The 14,529-nt window shown below is 53.6% G+C and overlaps 3 protein-coding genes across 3 annotated transcripts; all 3 read right to left on the bottom strand.

Annotated features, from left to right (window-relative positions):
- Positions 1 to 3,468: 3,468 nt before the first annotated feature.
- LOC120704256 (G-type lectin S-receptor-like serine/threonine-protein kinase At2g19130) lies at positions 3,469 to 6,192 on the bottom strand. The gene has a single exon (XM_039988578.1). The coding sequence runs from the start codon at positions 6,038 to 6,040 to the stop codon at positions 3,575 to 3,577; it is 2,466 nt and encodes an 821-aa protein (XP_039844512.1). The 5' UTR covers positions 6,041 to 6,192; the 3' UTR covers positions 3,469 to 3,574.
- A 1,961-nt stretch (positions 6,193 to 8,153) lies between these two features.
- On the bottom strand, positions 8,154 to 9,378 carry LOC120704258 (G-type lectin S-receptor-like serine/threonine-protein kinase At2g19130). The gene has a single exon (XM_039988580.1). The coding sequence runs from the start codon at positions 9,343 to 9,345 to the stop codon at positions 8,302 to 8,304; it is 1,044 nt and encodes a 347-aa protein (XP_039844514.1). The 5' UTR covers positions 9,346 to 9,378; the 3' UTR covers positions 8,154 to 8,301.
- On the bottom strand, positions 9,319 to 10,902 carry LOC120704257 (G-type lectin S-receptor-like serine/threonine-protein kinase At2g19130). Its single transcript, XM_039988579.1, has one exon. The coding sequence runs from the start codon at positions 10,786 to 10,788 to the stop codon at positions 9,352 to 9,354; it is 1,437 nt and encodes a 478-aa protein (XP_039844513.1). The 5' UTR covers positions 10,789 to 10,902; the 3' UTR covers positions 9,319 to 9,351.
- Positions 10,903 to 14,529: the final 3,627 nt, after the last annotated feature.

The following is a 14,529-nucleotide window of genomic DNA, read 5'->3' as shown; positions in this document are numbered from 1 at the left end:
GGTTCTCTCCGCGGGCCATGGCTGGCGATCGGGCCGGCGTGCTAAATTAACCCAGGTGCTGCTGCACCCGTGCTCCGGCGATGGCCACCAACTTCCTCCTCGCATGTCGCGAGGCGCTGACCATGTCATGGGGTCCACGGTGCATTGCCCGAGCACGACGTGGAGATCCACGCAGCGCAGTCCAAGCTCCATGACGGCCACGAAGAACCGAATGAAGCAGATACTCGTTACAGCATGCATGTACTCTTCCGGCTTGTTCTAACAATTTTTTTTTTGAAATAGAAAAGGATTAACGGACGTTTTTTTTATTTCATTTTTTTAATTATTAACACCATGGCCTATAAGTTGGAATTTACATTTGAACCCAAACCCATCGGAAGTCCGAAGTTACAACAATAAAATCACAACCCTGTACAAGTCACAAATCATTTTTTTCAAAAAAAATTATTATGCATGCAGCACCCTAGTGTGTGATCTCTCCAATAATCAAACGGCACAAGAGATCACGTACGCCCAAATCAACGTACGCACACGAACATTTCCACGAGCTAGCCAGCGGATATCATTTCCCCTCGGCGTCGCGCTGCAGGAGCCTGAGCACCTCGTCGGGCGGCGCGCCGCGCCACACCCTCGGCCGCGCCTCGCCGTGGCCGAGCTGGGCGAAGCCGTGCGCCACCCGGTTCCCCGCCCGGCGCACGTGCGAGACGGTCATGTCGTCGAGGTCGAGCAGCGGCAGCAGGTCCGCGATCTCCCCGCGCAGCCTGCGGTCCTCCTCGGCGCGCCCCCGCGCGCGGCGCGGGCGCCCGCGCCGCACGGCGTCGACCGCCGCCTGGGCGTCGCCCTCGACCCAGATGCGGCGCCAGCCGTTGGCCACGGCCAGTTCGAGCCCGCGCCGGAGCGCGGCGAGCTCGGCCACGGAGCTCGTCGCCGCCCCGATCCGCTCCGCGTAGCCCAGCACGAACCCGCCCTCGTGGTCGCGGTACACGCCACCGATGCTCGCGCGCCGCGACGCGCTCTTCGACGACCCGTCGAAGTTGAGCTTTTGCCGCCCCGCCTCGGGCTTCCTCCACGCGCTCGCCGACGGCGGCTCGCCGTCGCAGCCCGGCGTTATAACCCCGCCGTCGTTCTGGCCCCGCCGCCCGCCGCCTCCCCTCGGCGGCGCCGCCCGGCCGACGAGGCAGGCCGACAACGGGTTGCATAGCAGCACCATGCCGCCTAGAGGACGGTGCGCCCGCAGCATTGTCGTCGTTCACCGGAAGGTTGACGTGTATTTAGGCTGCAGTTTCCTTGAAGCGATCGCTCGCTCGCTTGGGAACGAAGTGTGGAGCTCCCTGACCGGAGAATGGCGAGGCGTGAAGAACAGGTGGATCGATCGGGGAAGAGAGATGGCACACGGGAACGGGAGCAAGCAACCGATCGATCGATCTCGAGGCGGGTTGTGTTTGAAATGGCTGGAGGCGCGCGCGAGCAAAGCATCTGCCGGCGGGCGGAAGGGGAGGTTGCCGAGAGGAGGGGGGTACATGTGCTTGCCGTGCCGTGCCGTTCCCTGAATTGCCAGCGCGGGAAGCAACCGCCCCGTCCGTTGCTTGCTGCCTCGGAATTGGAGGGCGCTTGATTTGGGGCTCCTGAATATAGATGGCAACGGTTAAAATCCGCGCGAATAGTAACTTTATAAACCCGTACCCGCATGCTAAAATCTGTATCCGCGCCCATGCCCGCAATCCGCAACGGGTACAAAACGACACCCGTACCCGCTACCCGCGGATACCCGTATGCCCGCGGATTACCCATATGCCCGCGCGCAGGAGCAAGACTTGCAGGACGAAGACACCGGCGCTGGCTGCGAGCGCCGCCGGACTGCCGGAGAGTGGCCTAGGCGCGGGTGTCGCGCAGCCCTCGAGTGCCGCCGTCGTGGGGCCTGGGTGCGGCCGTCGGTCGCCACAGGCGTGGGGGCCGGGACACCGCCGACGTGGGGCCTGGGCGCGGCCGGCGCGTGCGCTTGGGTGCGGCGTCGAGCCCCACCGTCGTGGGGGCCTGGGCACGGCCATCAGCTGCCGCCGGCGCGGGTGCCTGGGGGAGGAGGAGCGGCGGCCCATGGGAGGGGACTCAGGATCTCACGAAGGGGCCGAGGGGGACTGGGCGAGGCCGACTGGGGGTGGCGGCCGAGAGGGGTAGGAGTGGAGAGGTCGGGAGGAAATGAGTGAACCCTAGAGATCTGTTATATATACAAGAGTATTAGGGTCCACATGTCAGCGGGTTTGCGGGTTTTCGGGTTCGGATATCAAATTTATAAACTCATTATAGAATACCCGTCGGGTTTAAAGTCGTACCCGTGCCCGTACCCCCGGGCACAAAACACGACCCGAATCCACGCCCAGCGGGTCGGATATCCGCGGATTTGCGGGTATTTTATACCAGTTGCCATCTTTACTCATGGAAACCGAAGCTGACCCGGTGACCCCGCATGATCTCCATGCTCGCGGCGTGGCTGAATTTTTCCATTCCTGGTAACCGGGAATATTCCGCGGCCGAGAATGGGCCAGCTAACATTGAGCCCATTTAATCTTCCCCACAGTATTGTTTTCCAGCCCAACCAACATCTGTATCCAGGCCGGCAGGCCGTGTACCCAGAAAAATACAAAATACGTTGTGATTGCAGCAGTATGCTGCTGCTTCATCACTTTGAATCCTTCTTAAAAAAATGCCAAGGAAATGCAGCGTTGGTTGTTGGATTGTAAAAGAAAAAAAGTACCAATGCACCCACAGCTCTGCTCTGCATATTGATTAATATCAGTGTTGGAAGAGCAGTAACTGGTGATGGAACCTCAAGCAAAGCTCATCACCATTGGAAATTAAACTTTCCAAGTTTCCGGGAACAGAAATATCCTAGACCATTCAGACGCCTCGCCACGACATTTCTCCATGGGCACGCATGTTGCTCGTTGGTTCCTTGCACATGGTTTATTGAATGCAATTATGCGACACATCTTGCCATTTTTGTATGTACGCTGCTAACAATTTAATTTCATCGAGGATCCCCACTGCGCAAGTCGGTCTCCCTCGAGGAGCCGGTTCATATGAAGATGGTTTCTCGGACGCCATCGGCATTCGATCTTTGGTGGATCTTCGGCGCCTAGGGCGAAGGTGACGTGGAGTCGGTTTACATAAAGCTGGTTTATTGGACATTATCAACATTTAGCCTTCAGTGGACCTTCGGTGCACAGACTGAATATGACGTCCCCAACAAGCATTTCTAAATAATCAGCGCGTTCGGCTGGCTGTGGCTGTTGGCTGCGCCCAGCGACTCAGACACGAGCTGCAGTTCGGCTGCGTTGCAGACGCAGCCAGCTCCAGAGCAACTGAACATGGCGAATAATGATTAAAAAACAATCGTTGCAACTTTTACACTTGTTCTGTGCAGAGTTTGTTAACAAAAATTTGGAAGTAAATTTGTTCTAGCACTTATTGTAATGATAATTTTAGGACTTTATTTTCAAAATACCGATGACGGGGATAAAAAAAAAGACCACAGGTACAACTCCTGAGATTTGCACTGAAAAGGGCTAGGGCAAAACTAAGAACTGTCCTGTATATGGTATCGCGAGAAGTCATCAAGGTATGCGCTGGTACGCGCACTCATCAGAAAGGCGGAACCTTCGCCCAAGGCCTGCAACGACGTCGGAACCGGCGGCACGTCCACGGCGACGACCCCATCCAGCGCCTGCACCACCTGCTCCATCGTCGGCCGGCGCGCCTCGTCGTCCTGCACGCACCAGCAGGCCACCCTGCACGCGCGCTCCAGCTCCCGCAGGTCCGCGTCGCCGCGCAGCCGCTCGTCCAGCAGCCCGTCGAGCGCCTCCCCTCGGCTGACCTTCCTCGCAGCCACCAGCGGGAAGTACCCCGACAGCGACGGGTCCTGCTCCGTGGCCGGCCAGCACCGCGCGTTCCGGCGGCCGGAGACGATCTCCAGCAGCACCATACCGTAGCTGTACACGTCAGCCTTGACGGTGATCGGCACGCCGGAGATCCACTCCGGCGCGAGGTAGCCGATGGTGCCACGCACCGTGGTGAGGACCCTGCTGAAGTCCCTCGCCAGCAGCTTCGCGAGGCCGAAGTCGGCAACCTTGGGCACGAGATCCTTGTCGAGCAGGATGTTCTCCGGCTTGATGTCGCAGTGGATGATGCAGTCCCGGCACCCCTCGTGGAGGTACAGCAGGCCCCGCGCCGCGCCGAGCGCGATCTGGAACCTCGCGCGCCAGCTCAGCGCCGCCGCCGGCGCCGGCGATCCCCCGAAGAGCACCTTGTCCAGCGAGCCGTTGGGCATGTGGTCGTAGACGAGCAGCCGGTCGCCGCCGCGGGAGGAGAAGCCGCGGAGGCGGACGAGGTTGACGTGCTGGATCACGCCGATGGTGCGCACCTCGTTCCGGAACTGCTTCTCCCCCACGCAGAGGCTGCCCTCGAGCTTCTTCACCGCGATGGCCACCCCGCCGCCGGGCAGCGTCCCCTTGTACACCGACCCGAAGCTGCCGCCGCCGAGCTTCTCCGAGAAGTTCTTGGTCGCCCTCCTCACGTCGCCGTACTTGAACGCCACAAGGCCGCCACCTTCCGATGCTGCCTGCATGAATGTTTTGCTCCTCTGCCGTTTCCTATACATCCTAACAACCACGAACACGATGATCGACAAGGCTAGGATGATCGACGCAACTACGGCGATGGAAACGAAGACGACCGTTCTCTTACGGCCTTTCGAGGAGGGCACGTCCATGGCGGACACCCGGAGGTAAAGCAGGTCGTCCATGGCGCCGCCTGTGTCCTCCAAGTTGAGCAAGCCGCCGTACCACAGAGAGCAGTGACCGCCGTAAGAGTAGGCGGTGCAGTTGCAGCTCCTCAAGCATGCCAACTCGCAGTCTCGAGCGCTTGATGCCTGTGGAGACGATGAATTTATCGGTAGAGAAACACCCGGCGCCGGCAAGAAGGCGTCGCCGTGCACCGAGCTGTTCGTGCCACCGTCACACCGCGAGGGATTGTTCCGACGGCAGCCATGGGAGTGATCCCCTAGCTCCCAGTCCCCCGCAGAGGAGGGACGGAAACCGGGGGGGCAGCTGCAGTAGGGCTCGCTCTTCTCGTTGCAGACGCCGAACGCACCGCAGACGGCGTAGACGTCGCACAGCCGGTGCGGTCCCGTCCAGATGATCATCCACTCAGCGGACGGCGCCCACATCATCATACTCACCTGCCCGGAGACGTCCAGGACTAACCTGGAGATCATCGTGGGGTCCGGCAGGGAGTAGGCGAAGTAGCTGGCGTTCGCGTCGGACACGAACTTGAAGTCGTACTTATAGTGCGATATCATCTCCGGGATCCCGGCGAACGCATCGCCGTTCCACTTCCCGCTGCTCCAGAAAGTCAAGGACCTGTTCCATGTTATGCTGTACTGGCTGCTCCCGTCGGGGTCGATCCCCATGGTGAACATGCCGGGAGCCGGGTCGCCGGCGTTCTTCCAAGATACCAGCGGCTGCATGTCGCCGGTGATCTTGTTCATGCCAAGGTGGACTCCAGGGAGACACGTGTCGGTTGGGTGCTCCGCGCTCTGCCACAGAACCTCGCCGCCGCTCTCGCGCCGGAGCACGAGGTTGCCGGTGTCCAAGATCACCGCCACGGCGGCAGCGGTCGAGCCACTGGCGGAGCTGACGTTCGAGGACCAGACGACCTTTCCAACTTCGTTGGTGAGCACGATGTTGCCGTTCGCCGCCACGGCGAGCCGAGAGGACGCCGGGTCGGCGATCGGCACGGCCCTGTTGGCGACCCACACCGGCGTGCGCTGCGACACGACCTTCTTGTACCAGATCCCCACGTAGTAGTTGCTGCCGCCGCCACCAGCGGGACTGAAGAAGCCGAGCTCGAATTTTCCGCCTCTCGACACGACGGTTTGGTCACCGGAGATGGGGGAGTCGGCGGAGATGGTGTCCGACGCGAAGCTCCAGTCACTGCCGCCGTGGATGGCCACGACCATGAGAAGCAGTAGCACTGTCGAAGCCATTGGTGAGACTGAAAGAAATGACCGAGGCAGTTATGCGTTGCTACTTGCTAGCAGCCAGGCCAGAGAGATAATGGTTCGTGATGAATCGTGATCGATGACTACAAACAAATAAAGTCTTCACGGCAATGAACAAGATGGCCATCAATCAAATACTGTTGCACACTAACTGTTTATTGGAGCACTTTGGCGATCTATGATAGGATACAGTAGTGACCATTCTGGTCCTGTCTTAGCTAGTGCTTCCTCCACTATAGAATACTCCAAATTGACCGCTTGGCGCCGCAGTCTTTGCTTATTGTTTGTTCCCGTAGCTAGCTAGTGTTGAAAATTAATGGGAACGGACAAGAAAAAACATCCCTTATTGGAGGGAATGATTTTTTTTTACGAACGTGACTGTACACTTATTTTATTAAGAGTAAGGGAGGGAACGAAATTCAAAAGAAGAAATGAAGACTAGAAACTTCGACAGTAGTCATGAAATGAAGGCTAGAAACTTGACAGTAGTCATGAACCGGAAAGACAAAAGGAAACATAGTCACACAGACCCGACAACAATGACAAGGAAATGCACCGTTGGTCGTTGGATTGTAAAAGAAAAAAGTACCAATGCACCCACAGCTCTGCTCTGCATATTAATTAATATCAACTAGTCTATTAACCTGTGCTCCCGCACGGGCTAGTTAGAGATATCTAATAATTATCTATCTCACACTCTCTTTAACTAATTAAATATTATAATCCAGTACTGCAAAGATGCATATTTATCATTATGTAACTGTAATAAATATGATAGGTTTAGTTACTAATAATTTTTTCTCACTTCATAGCACATCTCCATATATGTTTGATATATGTTTAATTGTACACTTTATTTGAGCTATGTGAACAACATGAAAATTAGTATTCTTATCTCTTCTCTCATACATGAATATATAGTGACAAACACATTATGGTTAGTATGTTTATATAAATAATATATTAATAGTGACAGGAATAGTAATTTAGAATTTTATATTGATGCGCTTTAAAATTTTATTATAATAATATAATTTTGATTCAGATTTGAGGTTCATTCTAACTTTTTGTTATGTTATCATTGGATCATATATAAAAAAAATTTAGAGGGTTATTTGATATTATTTTATAATGGCATAAGTGGGTAATTTACATAAAAATTAGGATGTTACTTTAGATTAGTTCTTTATAATAGCAGAGGTTGGTAATTTAGATATATGTTTAGGGGGTTACTTTAGTCTATTTTCATAATGGCAAAGGTGGGTAATTTATTAAAAAAAGATAACAGATCCAAATGGCTATTATGATTAGAGTTGCCGAATTGATGGCCGGATGTTTCTGATTTTTGTGAGAATTTGTAGTACTTTTTTATTTTTTTAACTGTCCATCTAGGATCCTATGTGACTTCACATAGAGACTTCAAAAAGAGCCTCCAATTAGTAATAGTAAGATGTTGGAAGAGCAGTAACTGGTGATGGAACCTCATGCAAGCTCATCACCATTGGAAACTTTCCAAGTTTCCAGGAACAGAAATATCCTAGACCATTCAGACGCCTCCCACGACACTTCTCCATGGGCACGCATGTTGCTCGTTGGTTCCTTGCACATGGTTTATTAAATGCAATTATGCGACACATCTTGCCATTTTTGTATGTACACCGCTAACAAATTAATTTCATCGAGGACCCCCACTGCGCAAGTCGGTCTCCCTCGAGGAGCCGGTCCATATGAAGATGGTTTCTGGGACGCCATCGGCATTCAATCTTTGGTGGATCTTCAACGTCTAGGCCGAAGGTGATGCAGAGTCAGTTCACATAAAGCAGGTTTATTGAACATTATCGGCATTTAGCCTTCAGTGGACTTTTGGTGCACATACTGAATGTGGCGTTCCCAACAAGTATTTCTAAATAATCAGCGCGTTCGGCTGGCTGCAGCTGTTTGCTGCGCTCAGCGGCTCAGGCACGAGCTTACCATTCGGCTGCGTAGCAGTAGCTGCAACGCAGCAAGCTCCAGAGCAACCGAACATGGCGAATAATGGTACAAAAACAATCGTTGCAACTTTTACACTTATTCTATGCAGAATTTGTTAACAAAAATCTGGAAGTAAATTTGTTCTAGCACTTATTGTAATGATAATTTTAGGATTTTATTTTCAAAATACCAACGACGGGGATAAAAAAAAAACCACAGGTACATTTTTACAAGCACAACTCCTGAGATTTGCACTGAAAAGGGCTAGGGCCAAACTAAGAACTGTCCTGTAGATGGTATCGCGAGAAGTCACCAATGTATGCGCTGGTACGCGCACCCATCAGAAAGGCGGAACCTTCACCCAAGGCCTGCAACGACGTCGGAACCGGCGGCACGTCCAGGGCGACGACCCCCTCCAGCGCCTGCGCCACCTGCTCCATCGTCGGCCGGCGCACCTCGTCGTCCTGCACGCACCAGCAGGCCACCCTGCACGCGCGCTCCAGCTCCCGCAGGTCCGCGTCGCCGCGCAGCCGCTCGTCCGGCAGCCCGTCGAGCGCCTCCCCTCGGCTGACCTTCCTCGCGGCCACCAGCGGGAAGTACCCCGACAGCGACGGGTCCTGCTCCGTGGCCGGCCAGCACCGCGCGTTCCGGCGGCCGGAGACGATCTCCAGCAGCACCATCCCGTAGCTGTACACGTCGGCCTTGACGGTGATCGGCACGCCGGAGATCCACTCCGGCGCGAGGTAGCCGATGGTGCCACGCACCGTGGTGAGGACCCTGCTGAAGTCCCTCGCCAGCAGCTTCGCAAGGCCGAAGTCGGCAACCTTGGGCACGAGATCCTTGTCGAGCAGGATGTTCTCCGGCTTGATGTCGCAGTGGATGATGCAGTCCCGGCACCCCTCGTGGAGGTACAGCAGGCCCCGCGCCGCGCCGAGCGCGATCTGGAACCTCGCGCGCCAGCTCAGCGCCGGCGATCCCCCGAAGAGCACCTTGTCCAGCGAGCCGTTGGGCATGTGGTCGTAGACGAGCAGCCGGTCGCCGCCGCGGGAGGAGAAGCCGCGGAGGCGGACGAGGTTGACGTGCTGGATCACGCCGATGGTGCGCACCTCGTTCCGGAACTGCTTCTCCCCCACGCAGAGGCGGCCCTCGAGCTTCTTCACCGCGATGGCCACCCCGCCGCCGGGCAGCGTCCCCTTGTACACTGACCCGAAGCTGCCGCCGCCGATCTTCTCCGAGAAGTTCTTGGTCGCCCTCCTCACGTCGCCGTACTTGAACGCCACAAGGTTGCCACCCTCTGATGCTGCCTGCATGAATGCCATGCTCCTCTACCGTTTCCTATACATTCTAACAGCCACGAACACGATGATAGACAAGGCTAGGATCGACGCAACTGCGGCAGTGGAAGCGAAGGCGACCGTTCTGTTACGGCCTTTCGAGGAGGGCACGTCCATGTCGGACACCCGGAGGTAAAGCAGGTCGTCAATGGCGCCGCCCGTGTCCTCCAAGTTGAGCAAGCCGCCGTACCACAGAGAGCAGCGGCTGTCGTAAGAGTAGGCGGTGCAGTTGCAGCTCCTCAAGCATGCCAACTCGCAGTCTCGAGCGCTTGATGCCGGTGAAGACGATGAATTTCTCGGTAGAGAAACACCTGGCGCCGGCAAGAAGGCGTCGCCGCCGTTGCCGTCGCCGTGCACTGAGCTGCTGTTCACGCCTCCACCGTCACACCGCGGGGGATTGTTCCGGCGGCAGCCATGGGAGTGGTCCCCTAGCTCCCAGTCCCCGGCGGAGGAGGGACGGAAGCCGGCGGGGCAGCTGCAGTAGGGCTCGCTCCTCCCGTTGCAGACGCCGAACGCGCCGCACACGGCGTAGACGTCGCACAGCCGGTGCGGCTCCGTCCAGATGATCATCCACTCGTCGGCGGACGGCGCCCACATGATCTGCCTCACCTGGCCGGAGACGTCCAGGACTAGCCTGGAGATCACCGTGGGGTCCTGCAGGGAGTAGGTGAAGTAGTTGGCGTTGGCGTCGGACACGAACTCGAAGTCGTACTTGTCGTGCGATATCATCTCCGGGACCCCGGCGAACACGCCGTCCTTCCACTCTCCGCTGCTCCAGAAAGTCACGGTCCTGTTCCATTTCGTGAAGTACTGGCTGCTCCCGTTGGGGTCAATCCCCAAGGTGAACATGCCGGGAGCTGGGTCGCCGGCGTTCTTCCATGAAACCAGCGCCTGCACTTCGCCGGTGATCTCGCCGGTGATCTTGTTCATGCCAAGCCGGACTCCAGGGAGCCACGTGTCGGTCGGGTGCTCCACGCTCTGCCACAGAACCTCGCCGCTGATCTCTCGCCGGAGCACGAGGTTGCCGGTGTCCAAGATAACCGCCAAGGCGGCGGCGGTCGAGCCGCTGGCGGAGCTGACGTTCGAGGACCAGACGAGCTTGCCGGCTTCGTTGGTGAGCACGAGGTTGCCGTCCGCCGCCACGGCGAGCCGAGAGGACGCTGGGTCGGCGACCGGCGCGGCCCTGTTGGCGACCCACACCGGCGTGCGCTGCGACACGACCTTCTTGTACCAGATCCCCACGTAGTAGTTGCTGCCGCCGCCGCCAGCGGGACTGAAGAAGCCGAGCTCGAATTTTCCGCCTCTCGACACGACGGTCCGGTCACCGGAGATGGGGGAGTTGGCGGATATGGTGTCCGACGCGAAGCTCCAGTCACTGCCGCCGTGGATGGCCACGGCCATGATAAGCAGTAGCACTGTCGAAGCCATTGTTGGTGAGACTGAAAGAAATGACCGAGGCAGTTATGCGTTGCTACTTGCTACCAGCCAGGCCAGAGAGATAATGGTTCGTGATGAATCGTGATCGATGCGTCGATGACTACAAACTAAGTCTTCACGGCAATGAACAAGATGGCCATTCTGGTAGGATACAGTAGTGACCATTCTGGTCCTGTCTTAGCAAGTGCTTCCTCCACTATAGAGTACTCCAAATTGACCGCTTGGCGCCGCAGTCTTTGCTTATTGTTTGTTCCCGTAGCTAGCTAGCTAGTGTTGAAAATTAATGGCAACGGACGAGAAAAAGCATCTCTCATAGGAGGGAATGATTTTTTTTTAACATGTCTGTGCACTATTTCATTAAGAGTAAGGGATAAACGAAATTCAAAACAAGAAATCAAGACTAGAAACGTCGACAGTAGTTATGAAATGAAGTCTAGAAACTCGACAATAGTCATGAACCGGAAAGACAAAATGAAACACAATCACACAGACCCGACAACAATGACAACCCAACCGCCCAACATAATGGTAACCACCGTTCATAAATCAAAAGCTACATGCAAGTCCTAACTCTAAACAGTTAAACAATACTAAACACACAACATACTTCACACTCACAGTCACAGAGACAATTTATTAGTTCATAAATCTCGAACTTATAACTCTCGTATAAATCGAACTAAAATTATATCCTCACAGGAAGGCAGCAGCTAGCGTTATGAATCAGCTTCCCCCCCGGAAACCTTCACTTTGTTGCCGAACGGACAATAATGACCAAAACTTACTCTAGATCTTACCCTCAAATAAAAAAAAAACTTATTCTAGACCTCCATAGGTTTTGTGACTTGAGGCCACCATGCCTTTCTCTGAATCGCATAGTTGCCAGACCACAAGTCACCCTGTGCTTTCCATGGAAGTTTGATTTCCTGAATTTCTTAGACATCATGAGCATGGCAAAATATAGCTGGGACCACTAGTAGAAAATAAGACAAAGGTCCATTCTAAAAGTACTAGTACGAAGATGAACCGGTACCTATGCATACCAGTACTTTTGGGGTTGATGGAATCTATGGATGAACCTTAGGTACCGGTTGGTGATGCCAACCGGTACCTAAGGCTCACCATAGGTACCGGGTGGTAACTTTTACATTAGTACCGGGTGGTACCATCAACCGGTACCTATGTATGAGCCTTAGGTACCGGTTGGTAACACCAACCGTTACCTTAAGAGTCTTATGTACCTAAGGCTCATCCAAGGGTTACTTCAAAAGGAAAATATCTCTCTTCCCATCACAAGTGATGTGTAGGTGAGATGGTAAGAAAGGTGCACGTGACGCAACAAGTCTCAAGTTCGAATCCCAGCCAACACCGCATGCATATTTTTGACAAAAATGAATGCCATTGGTACCGGTTGTGTTACCCAGTGTTAAAGCCAAGAGCCTTTGGTCTCGGTTTCGGGGTACTGGTTGGAAAAACCGGTGCCGGTTGTGTTAAAAACCGGTGGGCCTTTTTCTAGTAGTGGACATCTTCTTTCCAGCAATGTAGTGCTCTCATCTGTCCATTGAGCAACCCGCTTAAGCCGACATCATCTTTTACTTCCTGCCGCCTTATACAAAAGCCTCAACGCATCTCCCGACTTCACATTCGCCTCCTACTGTAGCTCTACTCTATTGTGCGTTTCTGTAGCGGCTGTGCTCCACTTTTTTTTTGAAGGCTCTGCTCCGTTTTCTTTTGCGAAGATGAGAGCGATTTGCATGTGTGAACGTCCTTTTCGAGAGGTGGAGTACTGAAATGGGCCGAACTTTTCATGCGTGCGGCTCGGTAGCGGCGGCCTGGACCCGGATTTTAGTTGGGCCGGACCAAATGAAGCAGCCGTCAATAATAAATAAATCCGCATGTGGTCAAGGAAATATAAAGGCCCATATGGTTCCATCTCAAAAGGGCCCATATTTTCAAATGGGTCAAGAGATTAGGGCCTGCTGCAGCCCTTGGTGCTTGTCCACCTCCTTCCGAGGAATGGGAGAATATCTCGTACGAGACACCGAGACAGAAACTGATCGGGCGTTGCTCGAAGAAAAGAAAAGGAAAGTGATCGGCCAACGGACCTGTCCACCGACCAGCGGCCGGATTGAGATCCTCTGCAGTCGACTGCAGTGACCGACGCGTGGGCCCGACGAGCGGCTAGGCCCACGTGCAGTGACGATGTCACTTTGCAGTCGACTGCAGAGGAGTTGATTCCCCAGCGGCCACCGGCATCCTCAACCCGGGCCAGCAGGAAACCGTCGTCACGCCGTCCACACCTCCCGACAGCCGACGGCGAAAACACGGAGGGAAGCTGCTGCCCGGGTCATCACCTGGGAAGGTCAGAAGGATCTGTTAGTGTCATCTGCTACTCGAAGGACCAAGGGAGTTTGGGAATCTTAAATCTCGATGTTCAAAATAAATGTTTGTTAAGCAAGTGGCTTTTCAAGTTAATAAATGAGCAAGGAGTGTGGCAAATCTTACTCAGGAGGAAATACCTTCGGTTCAAATCTCTCACTCAGGTTGAATACTCGCCTGGAGATTCTCATTTCTGGTCAAGTCTCATGCGCGTCAAACCTGAGTTCCTGAGATGGGGGCAAGTTTAAGCTGGGTAATGGATCTCTGATCAGATTCTGAGAAGACACTTGGCTAGCCAATGAACCTTAATCAATACCCGGCTCTGTATAACATAGTTAGGAAAAAGTCAGCTTTAGCCAGTTCTGTTCTAAGCTCAATTCCGCTAAATGTCTCTTTTCTAAGGTCTCTGGTGGCTAATAACTTACTCTCGTGGCACCAGCTAGTGGCTAGAGTAATGGATATTCAACTACACAATCAAAGTGACAGTTTTGTGTGGTCTCTGCAACAGAATGAGCTATTTTCAGTGCGATCCATGTATAGGGCAATAACTGCCCCTAATATAATACCACATAATTACATTATCTGGAAACTAAAATTGCCACTTAAGATTAAGATTTGTATGTGGTATTTGTTTAAAGGGGTTACTCTCACTAAGAACAATTTAGCTAGACGGCGATGGAAAGGGAGTTTAAAATGTTGTTGCAATCTTAATGAAACAACACAACACCTTTTTTTTATTGCCAAAATGCTAATTTTTTGTGGAGACTGATAAGTGTTGTTTTTAATTTGCCTATGCCGTTAAATGTGAACCATATGTTTACTCACTGGTTAAATAGGCTGAGGAAATTACGCAAGCATCAGGCCTTGGTGGGAGCTTGTGCCATCTTATGGGCGATTTGGCTAACTCGAAACGACATTACTTTTAACTGTGCGCGAGTTTCTTCGTCTCTGCAGATGCTGTTCAGAGGAACATATTGGATCCGGTTTTGGGCGCTGCTGCAAAAAGAAGAGGAAAGGCCACTGGTGTTAGAGTGGTGTCACGCACTTGATTGCCTTGCCATGAAAGTTTTCGCGTCGAATGGATGTCCATTTAGTAATCGGATTGCTTGTGTTTAAGCACGTTTTAGTCTCTCTTTTTTTTACTTCTCGGTTTCGTTTCTTTCGGACGCGTTGTGCGGTGTGGTTGTGTTTTCAAACAGTTATATATGTCAGTCGATACAAAGGCTGAAATATGTTTAATATATTCTCTTATCTAAAAAAATCTTATTTCATCTGGGCAAGTCTCCTGAAGCTTTTCGTGCCCAGGTCATGCCGGCCTAATCTTCACCCAGTAGCTTTGCATAAACGAAACGG

Source organism: Panicum virgatum, chromosome 4K (assembly GCF_016808335.1).
Source record: "Panicum virgatum strain AP13 chromosome 4K, P.virgatum_v5, whole genome shotgun sequence".
Taxonomy (NCBI): domain Eukaryota; kingdom Viridiplantae; phylum Streptophyta; class Magnoliopsida; order Poales; family Poaceae; genus Panicum; species Panicum virgatum.
The sequence above is the reverse complement of the archived record's forward strand: the minus strand, read 5'-3'. Positions and strand labels throughout refer to the sequence as shown.

Bases quoted from the DNA above. Each gene is read 5' to 3' on its own strand.
- LOC120704256 (XM_039988578.1), bottom strand. From the start codon at position 6,040: ATGGCTTCGACAGTGCTACTGCTTCTCATGGTCGTGGCCATCCACGGC.
- LOC120704258 (XM_039988580.1), bottom strand. From the start codon at position 9,345: ATGGCATTCATGCAGGCAGCATCAGAGGGTGGCAACCTTGTGGCGTTC.
- LOC120704257 (XM_039988579.1), bottom strand. From the start codon at position 10,788: ATGGCTTCGACAGTGCTACTGCTTATCATGGCCGTGGCCATCCACGGC.